The 10,970-nt window shown below is 40.6% G+C and overlaps 1 protein-coding gene across 1 annotated transcript in view; it reads right to left on the minus strand.

Moving 5' to 3' along the window:
* The window catches only part of zmp:0000000760 (collagen alpha-1(IX) chain), a 17,760-nt gene that overhangs the window by 3,101 nt on the left and 3,689 nt on the right, over window positions 1–10,970 (minus strand). Inside the window, exons 4-25 of the mRNA XM_032541465.1 lie at window positions 10,118–10,511; window positions 9,929–10,006; window positions 9,724–9,819; window positions 9,582–9,635; window positions 6,221–6,274; window positions 6,075–6,128; window positions 5,944–5,997; window positions 5,731–5,784; window positions 5,592–5,645; window positions 5,458–5,511; window positions 5,027–5,080; window positions 4,869–4,913; window positions 3,976–4,029; window positions 3,837–3,890; window positions 3,698–3,751; window positions 3,498–3,569; window positions 3,378–3,413; window positions 3,018–3,062; window positions 2,881–2,913; window positions 2,002–2,148; window positions 1,313–1,489; window positions 494–584 (exon numbers count right to left, since the gene is read on the minus strand). Coding sequence (XP_032397356.1) covers window positions 494–584; window positions 1,313–1,489; window positions 2,002–2,148; window positions 2,881–2,913; window positions 3,018–3,062; window positions 3,378–3,413; window positions 3,498–3,569; window positions 3,698–3,751; window positions 3,837–3,890; window positions 3,976–4,029; window positions 4,869–4,913; window positions 5,027–5,080; window positions 5,458–5,511; window positions 5,592–5,645; window positions 5,731–5,784; window positions 5,944–5,997; window positions 6,075–6,128; window positions 6,221–6,274; window positions 9,582–9,635; window positions 9,724–9,819; window positions 9,929–10,006; window positions 10,118–10,511 — 1,808 coding nt within the window. The remainder of the gene's footprint in view (window positions 1–493; window positions 585–1,312; window positions 1,490–2,001; window positions 2,149–2,880; window positions 2,914–3,017; window positions 3,063–3,377; window positions 3,414–3,497; window positions 3,570–3,697; window positions 3,752–3,836; window positions 3,891–3,975; window positions 4,030–4,868; window positions 4,914–5,026; window positions 5,081–5,457; window positions 5,512–5,591; window positions 5,646–5,730; window positions 5,785–5,943; window positions 5,998–6,074; window positions 6,129–6,220; window positions 6,275–9,581; window positions 9,636–9,723; window positions 9,820–9,928; window positions 10,007–10,117; window positions 10,512–10,970) is intronic.

Raw genomic sequence — 10,970 nt, forward strand, 5'->3', positions numbered from 1 at the left:
TGTTTTGGAAGAATTATGTGATTTTGAGACATGTTTGCAGTGTTTTGGTAGACAAAGTGTATTGTGTTAGTGTATTATTGCATTTTGAAAATTAGTGTTGGAGCTTAGTTTACAATGTGTGATTTTGAGCATAAAGTAAAAAAACTGCAACGTAAACTTTTAAAGGGCTCGAGTCTAACTTGACTAGCCCTCTTGTCAAAAATTGAGGTGTGTGAAGAGTGAATTTTAAACCTAAATTCATCAGGTAGCCGGAAAAATAGTAATTTTGGTTTACGTCTGCTGGATGTGTAAATAAGCAAGTGTTTGCCTAACTTGATGTGGTCATAATATGTTAGTGATGTGTTTACAGCTTGTTCTTCTGCCCCTAAGTAGCTCGAAAAAGGATCTCAATTCTTTTTCCACCACTAGTTCTTCCTAAAACCAGCACTGGTGAATTATAGTTTTGGTTTTCATCATATTCATAAATACATTCTGTCAGGTTTGTTTATCACACCTGTTTCTCCTTTTCGGCCCAGTTCCCCGGCTTCTCCGTAGAATCCCGGCAGGCCCACTTCTCCATCAACACCATCATTACCAGGGTCACCCTGACAACATGATCAATAGAAAAATACATTGTTAATCTTTTGTGTTTTCAGTGAAAACCTTGCAATGTGTCTCATTCTTCTCAGGTGCTCTTTTCAAGTCACAAATGAAAGTTCCATTCACCTCAGCTCAAAAACTGAGATTTGTTTGGCTGATTATATAAAACTTTGTTGGGAAAACATTGCACAGTACTAGTACATCACTGTTCTTGGTTTGGCATTAAACACGACAACATGAGGCTCACAGGCCACAATCTAATATAGTGGAATATGTTTTGTATACTCATGGCCTCAAGAGCATTCATCAGCCTGAGAGTCATTGTGATTAAAGAAGTTGTGGAACACCAACCGGTTCTACAGTGTATAATAATGTGGAAAAGGCTTTCCAATCCAACGACAGCCTTAATATTCTCCAAAAGCCATTCAACACAGACATGTCTAGTCTGTGACTCCTTATGTGTCCTCGCAGAGACGTGGAAAATCGTAATGTCTTCATTCCAAGCTTTTCTGCCAAATACTTCAGCTCTCTCAGTCCAGTCCAGACCCTTGCAATGTGTTTGCATTTTACTCAGCCAGGAAGACAAAAGCGAACAACAAATGGAGCGTGTACTGCCCTCCGGTAGCGTGTTTCACCTAAAGGTGCTAAGAAGACGAGGTGATACCTAAAGCAATGCTTGTGTGTCTGTGCAGTCTTTTTCACTTTGAATAAACAATGAAACTGTAAAACTCACAGTAGGTCCGGGGGTTCCTTTCGGTCCGGGGGGACCAGGGGCACCCATGGGCACGTCCCCGTACAAAGGACAAACTGCAGCACATGTCCTCTTCACTGAGTTGGCAAAAAGGGACATCTGCTCCAGAACCACTTTCTTACAAACCTCGATCACATGCTGAGCAGGGAGGGTCGGGCCCTGTGTAACAAATCATTACCACATCCATCACTGGAAGGGACCCAACTGTGGGACATGTAATGAGGAATATTACAGGACGGGGCATGCTGAAGGAATGGCTGTCTAGCAGAGGAAAGGCAATAAAGAAATGAAGCCAACAATATTTCCTTAGGCTCATTATGGATTTATAGCCACACTAAAAGAAACCTTTGGTGTAAGTCACTTAAAACTACGGGTTAATGTGAAACTCCTTAAATATGTTTTTAACAGCAAAGCTGTTACCAAACAACATAGTGTGCGTGTATGTGTGTGTGTGTGTGTGTGTGTGTGTGTGTGTGTGTGTGTGTGTGTGTGCCTGTCAGTGTAACTGCTGTTGCAAATGATTACTCTGCTGTTTCTGTGCCATCTTTCACAGCCAGATGAAGTGTCAATTGTAGTAGAGACTGAAGGGCAGTACTACTATACTGTAGCTGTGTTATGTTTGTCGTATCAGCCAAAAAAAACTAAAATTCAGAGGCATGTATTTTACTTACTGGAGGACCTGGGGGCCCCTGGAAACCATCTGGTCCTCTTTCACCCCGAACCCCCTTGACTCCAACAGGGCCTGAACGTCCAGGTGGGCCCGCCGGACCGCGTTTCCCCCGTCCTCCCTGGGGACCCAGCTCACCCCTGTCTCCAACCTAGAGCCAGTGCATCCATCACAATACAATGAGAAATCAGTTCTGCATGAACCCAAACTTCATTGAAAGCAGACTAAAAACAGCTTAAAAAGCTTATTATGTTAGTAAATAGTAATAATAAAACATGGGAACCAACCAAGTCACATTTAGGCAAATTATTAACATAATCTCAGTGGTGAATGTAAATATCAGTAGACATGCAAAATGGAAGTTATTTTTAAAAATGTGAAAGGAAGAAGAAAATGACAAATACAAAACCAGCAATGGAAGAAAAATACAGAAATGCGTCTGTACATTTCCATGTAAAACAAATCAAATTTAGTAGAGAGCACTTGAGCAATGTGCAATATTCATTTTGGGGGAATTGTGGGTGTGACTGCCTTCATCACTTCTACAGATGCTCTAAATATGTCTGGAATGTTGTGTGATGGACTGATATAAGATTTTTCAGACTATTCAGTTTGGGAAGGTGATGATTGTAGCATAATATTGTGATAGTCTGGCAGTAGTATCTTAGTATTACACACACCTGCATGTCAACTGCCCTGTTTAGTGCACCAACTCATCACAGCCATGTTACAAATATTTTTTTTTAAATTTAACTTATATAGGTACTTGATCAATGCCCAATCATGCAGGGCAAGTAAACAGAGTGTACCAAAACTTTTAAGTGCTAGTATGTGTTAGAAAAATCATTATATTTGTCAATGAAACAAAAGAGTCACAGCTCACCTTTCCTTTTGGGCCCTTGATGCCTTTTCCCCCCTTAAAGAAAAGAAACATTTGTGTTCATGTTAGGGGTCGCCCCAAAAAAAACACAAAGTGGATGTAATGGTGAGCAGAGAGGATACAATATTAAAAGGCAGTACCTGTGCACCTTCAACTCCTTGGATTCCCTGGAGTCCAATGGCGCCCTGCACATGGCAAATTAAAAATCAACAGTATTTAGAAGCTTGATAGATAGATCTTTCATTTGCTGGTAGACTAGAGCATCTGCCAAATAAACACAGGGATTCTTGAAGTCATTTTAGGGTCCCAGTCAGGACACTATACAGCTTTTAACAGTGTGTGATTCTTTGTTTCCCAGACAACAGCTACAAATCCTAAAGTGTACGATTACGTTCAGCTAATGAACCAGTAATTAGTCCTTCAGTAACTAATTGTGGCATTAAATTGGGATTATGCTGACCTTTTTTATTTCTTATGGGTAATGGATGAGAATGTATTACCTTGGAGCCTGGTTTTCCAGGTACACCCACGTGTCCCTGTAAAGAGATGACATGGTTTAATGTCCTGAGGAAATGAACTAGTGTTTGGATGAATTCAGAAAATTCATCTGGAGCACTTACAGTAGGTCCCGGTGGTCCGATAAATCCAGGTCTTCCTGGCTTCCCCGCAGAACCCTTGTAACCTCTTGGGCCCTCGGGAATAAAACATTTATTAAACCGACCTAAGGGACTGCTTTATTCTTTGTCCTTTTCCTTTAAGATGGCAAACTACTTTACATACAAAATGTATGATGTGCTTGTCTTCTGAAAAAGTGACTTACAGTTTGGCCTTGGGGACCCATTTCTCCTGCTGGCCCAAGGGTGCCTTTCTCTCCCTGTAAAAGACACAAACCAAGACAAATCAAACCAACAACTCAATTGTAAATATATTCACAAAAATAAACAAGAATGGTGAGTTACCTTTGTTCCACTTCGTCCGAGTTTTCCACCGAGACCTTGTGGTCCTTGGTAAGCCTGTGAGGATAGGAGAGCACTTATAATTACACAACACAGTGCTTCTGAACACATCCGCAGTAAGATTATCAACAGAATATAATACCTCTATTCCCACATCACCATCTCTGCCTGAAAGGCCCGGATCTCCAACAATGCCCTAGGGAAACAAAATCATTATTATAGAACAGGAAAATGATTTTGGGATTATGTTAGTGAGCACTCAGGTTAATCAAATCCAAAGTTTTTATGTTTAAAGCACCTTCTGACTGGAATAATCTACCAGTAAATATTCACTCCATTTCATCTTTCAGACTGTTTAAACATGCCTTGGCACTCACTTTCATACAAACTGTACAAGCAGACTTTAACCCCCTTCTAATTTTATCTCATTCCTCACTCTTTTCTTTTTACTGAACCACTTAATGTCACTGACATTTTACAGTAAAGTTTGGCTATATTCTGAATTATCATGTTATGATCTATTACTTATTCTGTTCTTCTCTTTTTGTTGTTGTTGTTGTTGTACATGTGCAATGCTTTTTGTTTGTTTGGGTGGTATGTTGTCTGGGATCCCCTCGAAAATGAGATGGTACATCTCAAGGGGTTATCCTAATGTAACGCTAGTGAATGTTTGCGCTAACTATTAACTAGTCGTGATTACATACTAGTACTTTCGGGGCGTGGCTAGAGTAAGAGCACGAAGACAGCTTTCTTTAATCACACTTCTTCCAGTGTAGAACAGCTCAAGACTCATAACATACATGCTTCAGCATCTCATCATATCCCTCCGCCAACTTGTTAACTGAATTACAGGCAGGGTAGGCCTACAACATGTTAAATAGCTCCCTGGTTAAATGAAGGAACAGAATACACTATGAAGCTATACATTATGGAAATAGTACTTATTTCAGTAAAACTACAAACGGTTGTTTGTTGACTAAATATTCACAAAATAAATCTCATTTTACACTAATAAAAGAATTTCAACATAATCACCTTTGGTCCAATGGTGCCAGCTCTGCCCACAGGTCCATGGATCCCCTAGTTTTCACAAGTTCAGACAAAATCAGACATCTATCAAAATAAAGCATTTTCAAAACAACAGCAAAAGGGACACCATTTTTATGTCATTGTGATTAATGTGTGATACATACAGGCTTCCCCTTTTCTCCAGCAGCTCCCCTCTCTCCAGGATCTCCCACAATACCCTGTCAAAACATCATTTGAAGCAACATAAGTTACACATATGCAACAGATTTCCTTCAGAAACAACATGGTGAAGCAGGGAGCCTTCCTTTGTATAAAACAAGAGGTTATCTTTGCAGTTGAGGCTCTTCTTCCAGTGACTCACCAGCTTATGTTGATACAGTTCATGCCCTCAGATCTCAGCCAAAATCCAGCCATAACTAATGTTGTGGAGATGGCACATAAGCCAAAAACATAGCTCTATTCCAGTATTTGACCACATTAAAAATATTCTCTGGCTTTTTAGCATTCACATAAAGGGATTTTGAAAGTAGCGGACAAAGAATTAGGAGTGTCTCATTATGGATAAGGGAACATGGAATCCCACACAACAACCCACCTGATTTCCTCTGGGCCCAGCACGACCTTCTGCACCAGTAGGTCCTTTTTCTCCCTAATAAATAAAAGCATGATGGAATTAAATAGCAATATCTAGATTAAAAAAAGACAGAAAAAAGAAGGAAATATCAATACCTTTACTCCTTGAAATCCGGGAATCCCTTCATATCCTTTTTCGCCTTTAGTACCCTTCAAGGAGGCCAAAATGTTAGTAATACAATAATTATATTGCCAAAGGGCTTAGAGCATCATTGTGTCTGAAAGATTAACTCACAACTTCTCCTAGTTTCCCAGTCTCTCCGATATCTCCAGGTGGTCCACGTACTCCCTTTAATTAGTCACAATGTCGACATTAAAAGTTATCTATAAAGTTGTACAACTTTAACAGCAAACAGCACAAAAATCTAATGAAAGGTCTTTAACTTTGTTAGCTGGCTGCCTAATTAAACAGGTACAATTAAAGCCTTGACCCAGCGTAGAGGTTTACCTTGAAGCCTGCTGCCCCTTTCAGTCCTTTCAGCCCCTTAGGGCCTCTGTCTCCCTGTAAACACATGCCATTAATACAGATTTGTAAGATTCAGTGTAGACCAAATTATGAACCTGAGTGTAATAAATTACCACTTGGCCCCAGAGTCCTCTCATTCCTTTCTCGCCTTTGATTCCTTCTTCACCCTGAGGATACGTTTGAGGTTTCATTAATGTGTTTGGAGAACAAGCCACACTGTAGTGTAACCCTGATAGGAGCATATTAAGTCAGATCCTACCTTTGGGCCTGTCTCACCAATGTTGCCATAGTCGCCTGTGTTTCCCCGGATCCCCTACAAGACAAGTTTGACTCAATCACAACAAGTCTGCAGATATTTGGTAATAAATCAACCAGCTTGACAAATAGACTGTAAATTTAAACATTATATACTGTACTTTGGATGCATCAGACAAAGAAACTGCATGACAACATTTGCGTCTTAGTTAAACACTCAATGTTGTATTTTTTTTTTGCAGTTACGATGAAGACAGACTGTGAACAAAGAGGTGAGAGAAGCACTCTCATGGGTGTATGGTAAATATAAAGCTGGGACCAGGAGAGGTTAGCTTAGCATAGAGACTGGATGTAGTCGGGAAACAGATGGCCTGTTCCTATCCAAAGGTAAAAAAAAATTGTCTACCAGAATCTCTAAAGCTCACAAGTTAACATGGTGGATCTTGTTAGTTAGAAAAGGCGTAGAAAAATGGAAATTAACAAATGGAATACAATGTGTTAATTTTTTTTCTTTTTTTTATTCAGTTTCTTTTTTTACTTCAATTTACTTTAATGGCCACATGGCCAAAGTGAAATTTGTGAAAGAGCTGCACTTGTCCTTGTACAGAAGCTAGCTGATTCCCTGTCGGCAGTCTTTGTGCCAAGCTAAACTAACTAGCCTCTGACTGTAGCTTTATATTCAACAGACAGTTATGACAGTGGTGTAAATCTTCTCATTTAATCCTCAACCCCAAAAAAACAAGAAAGCCAATTTCTAAAAATGGGTTAGGGTTAACCCGCTGCAGCCAGGAAAAAGTTAGCTTAGCACAAAGACTGGGAAAAGGGTGAAACAGCTAGCTTAGCTCTGTCCAGAGATTAAAAAACAAACGAGAGAGAATATCTGCCTACCAGCACCTCTAAAGCTGTCATCAAAACGTGTTTGTTTGATCTGTACAAAACCAGAGTGTGAAACATGACTGGCTAGCTGTATCTCTCTGCTTCCAGTTTTTATACTAAGCTAAGCTAATAATCTTCTGGCTGTAGCCAGCACAGATACGAGAGTGGTAATGATGGTCTCTTTTCCTGTCGAGACTTACAGTAGCCGAGTGTTAGTCCCCAAAACTTTTCTTTTAATGTAAGCTGTAAAAAAACATTCAACAAAACAAGGACAATTCATTTAGACAACGCTATGATTAATATTGTGTGTACAATGGTCTTCCCACATAAAAATTGAAAAAAAAGTCTCAAAAGGGTCAGAAAACATGTCTACTCTTTCTCCCCACCTTAGCTGCTTGCACTACGTAGACCCGTTAACGTGCAGCAACATGATGGCTATAAACATCGGAAAGACTCAGCCATACATGTTTGAGTCTCACGCCAGGTTCAGAAAAGAGGCGGGAGCGCCTCCAAGTGCTGCCTGCTTCCTTTCGACGCCCATGTTTACCAACCGGACTGTTCTGACGTGACGCAGTCCGGAACTGTGCGACACAATAGACAGCAATTGGCTTTCAAATCTGTAATGTACCAAATCTAGCTTGAGTGTTTGACTCTCAGAATTTAGAGAAGCGCAGAAACATCTCCCCCTTCAGCAGAGGAATGTGAGTACACCTTTCTAATGAAAAACTTGGCGCAGATACAGGTCAGTATAGTATATTAAGGTATTACATTTTAGGCAACATAAACATAAGAAAAACCCATTTTTAAGTGGAGAGAATCTTTGAAATGTTAACACGCTATGGGTGTCAGGCACACTTACATTTGTGGATAATATTCACAAGCTTGTTCAGCAGTCATAAATACAACAAGAAGACCAGAATTGTTTGCACAGATGCTGACTTCCTCAGCAGTAGAAGGAAAAGTGTTTTCCAATTGGTTGTATTTCACTGAGTCAACAAACAGATTAAGCAAGTTCCAGGATGACTTTTGTGTTGTCAGTTTATTTGATCATTTCGCTTAACTTCAAGTAAAGTCAGCTGGGCGAAGGTTAACCTCAGAGATGGCCGACAGTTCGACGAGAAGCACAACCGTGAACTTTACAACGTTTCCATGTTTCTAAGGAGGTATAGGTCAGACAAGCATAGGACCACCCACCAACTGAGATGGACAGTTCACATAGCTGTGCCAGGAAATGCCCTCCTTGGATGCCAGCAGGGGAGGAGATAAACATGTTGGGGCTCTGTGATTCACAAGTTGGCAGGAGGTCAAAACTCTAATGCGTTACACAAGACAGATGTTTACTCCCAGATGAGCAACAGCTGCAACTCAGAACATGAATACATGTACAGCTCTGGAAATGTGCTCTGAATGTACGTGGGTCTGGAGGCGTACATGTGTTTGCTCATACAGCATAGGGGATTTCCTTGAATGCAAAGGGCATGTTAAATGCCAAACTATCACATACTGTATAAAAAATAATCCTCTTTTAAACACATGTTCTCTGGACTGTTTTTAAAATACTCTCAGATCTGCTCCAACATTACACTGACTGCTAGGCATGAATTACATTAAGAAGTCATACATTTATTAAAGTGGAAATAATCACGTCTGCACCTCCCCAAAGAATACAAACGTGAGTGTATTTGTTCATTCATTGTTGCATGTGTAACTGGCTCCTGCAGCAGAATAGTGTGTATATTATTAATTTCTCAAACATCTCCTCTTTCACAATCTGGTCTTCCTGTGGTGAATTAATCAACCTTATCCACAAGACAGAAAAATTTAAGAGACAAATTTCACACAATAGTTAACCACGCTAATGCCTCTCATCATTACCAGACACTTGGAGGGTATGGTTATTGCTCAACTGCCAGGTTTTTCTGTTTTTGTGTGTGTGTGTGTGTGTGTGTGTATGTGTGTGTGGGATTCATTACATTTGGCTCAGTGTCTTCCAAATGGAAATGCAAAACCATTAGAAATCTTGTGATCTTCTGCCAGCTTTAGTTAAAACCTACATTCTAAACAGGCAGTGCCTGTGTTTTAAGATGCAAATGGCTATTTCAGAACGACAAAAACAAATTTATTGTCACATCCGTATTGGTTTGTGTTTATCTTGGCTTCCTCCTAAATCTTTTGCAAAGCGGACATGAGTTAAAAAACTATGAAAGGAGACTCTATGTTTACTATCGCTAAGCGCTTCTGCTTCCAGATCTGTTTCCATCCTGTTTCAGTCTCAGTTGAACTTCTATTGCCATTTTCCACAGCTTTGCTGCTGTCTCATGAATAAAAGTTTTACAATGTCACTCACCCACAACTCAGTTTAACTCTTTATTGTACAGCTAGAGAAAGAGGATGCAGCTAATGCTGAGGATACACCAAATAAACACCATTCATCCAACAGAAGGGTCGATATTTGCATGACTGAGAGGCATAAAATAAATATATTTTACCCAGTTTCCTTGTCTTCCTTGGTCTCCGGCTTCTCCTGGAAGACCTCTGTGACCCTGCAGAAGAATTTAAAAAAATAAATATGTCAACACAGATTCAACTTGTTTTATCAGCATGTTCGGTTCAATTTTTAGGAACATTAACCTTTGGCCCTGGAGCTCCCTGAATGCCAGGTTGTCCGTGCATACATTTGCAAGACGCTCTTCCAGCAGTTAGGCCGATCTCTGCGTACCCTCCACACTGACATAGACAGAAAGGTGAGACAACGGTATTAAAACAACTAATTTGTTGAACACATCTCCAACGGGGGGGGGGGAAGATGTTGAGTGTTGAATGAGAGCCGACTTACAACACTGGAGAGCTCACAGCAGCCCTCTGAATAAGCCTGCTCTGGGTCACAGGACACCTCCATCTGCTGGAGGTCCACCTGGAAAGTGACAGGGGATCATATGTGGAATTAAAGTTCCCAAAACAAAGGAAGTTGAAATATTACTTTAGATGTAGTATATATATATATAAGTCCAAGCTGTGAACATACAGACACAGAACGATCTCTAGCAGCCCGCTTGACGATGGAGGTGTACCCTCGGTGGATGACTGGCCTTGACTCATCAATGGACTCCACACTGACCTCTTCACAGTCTATCAGCAGCTTCACCTGGCTGCCCTTCACACTCAGCGCCAACTTGTGCCACTCTCCATCAAACAATTTGTCCACACCATGGAAAGTCCTCAGCATCTGGCTCCCATGGGGGCTGGTATAGAAGAAGTCTAAAGAACGTGTATCCCCCTGGAAACGCAGGCCGACTTGCTCTCGTCCCTTGGGGTCGCTGACCTGCCACAAGTCCCAGGATTTCTCGGCCGTGTCTTTGGTCACCTTAAACGTTGCGATGATGGAGTAATCAGAGGGAAGTCCATCTGGATACACATCGCTGTGGCAGGAGAATGAGGTTTGGAGAGTTAGAAAACATCAGAGAGAGGACTTTCCTCACACAACAATTAAGGGATTTTTAGTAGGAACATGAGGTTTTCATTTTATAGAAACATGAATAAGCAGAAACAGAGTTTTTTGGATGTTAACTTCCACTTTAGCACATGACACATTTCTTTGAAAACTTTGCTTGAAATTTGTTTTGGATTATGCAATATTTAGCAGACAGCATCTTTGTTTCCTTAATTTGATCAAAGCACATGCTTACTTCAAGTGATAGCTCAGAATTTTTGAAGTGGGGTCGTATGAGGTACAGATCCAAAGTCAGTGCATTACCTAGATAGTGGTCGGCACATCCCCAGTTTGGAGAAGAAGACAGGAGTGGAGAATGTTTAATTTCTTGTACTGCCCTGTAACCTTTATTTTTTTTTTTATGTAAAGCACTTTGAATTGCCCTGTT

This window comes from Etheostoma spectabile, chromosome 17, assembly GCF_008692095.1.
Source record: "Etheostoma spectabile isolate EspeVRDwgs_2016 chromosome 17, UIUC_Espe_1.0, whole genome shotgun sequence".
NCBI classification, from domain to species: domain Eukaryota; kingdom Metazoa; phylum Chordata; class Actinopteri; order Perciformes; family Percidae; genus Etheostoma; species Etheostoma spectabile.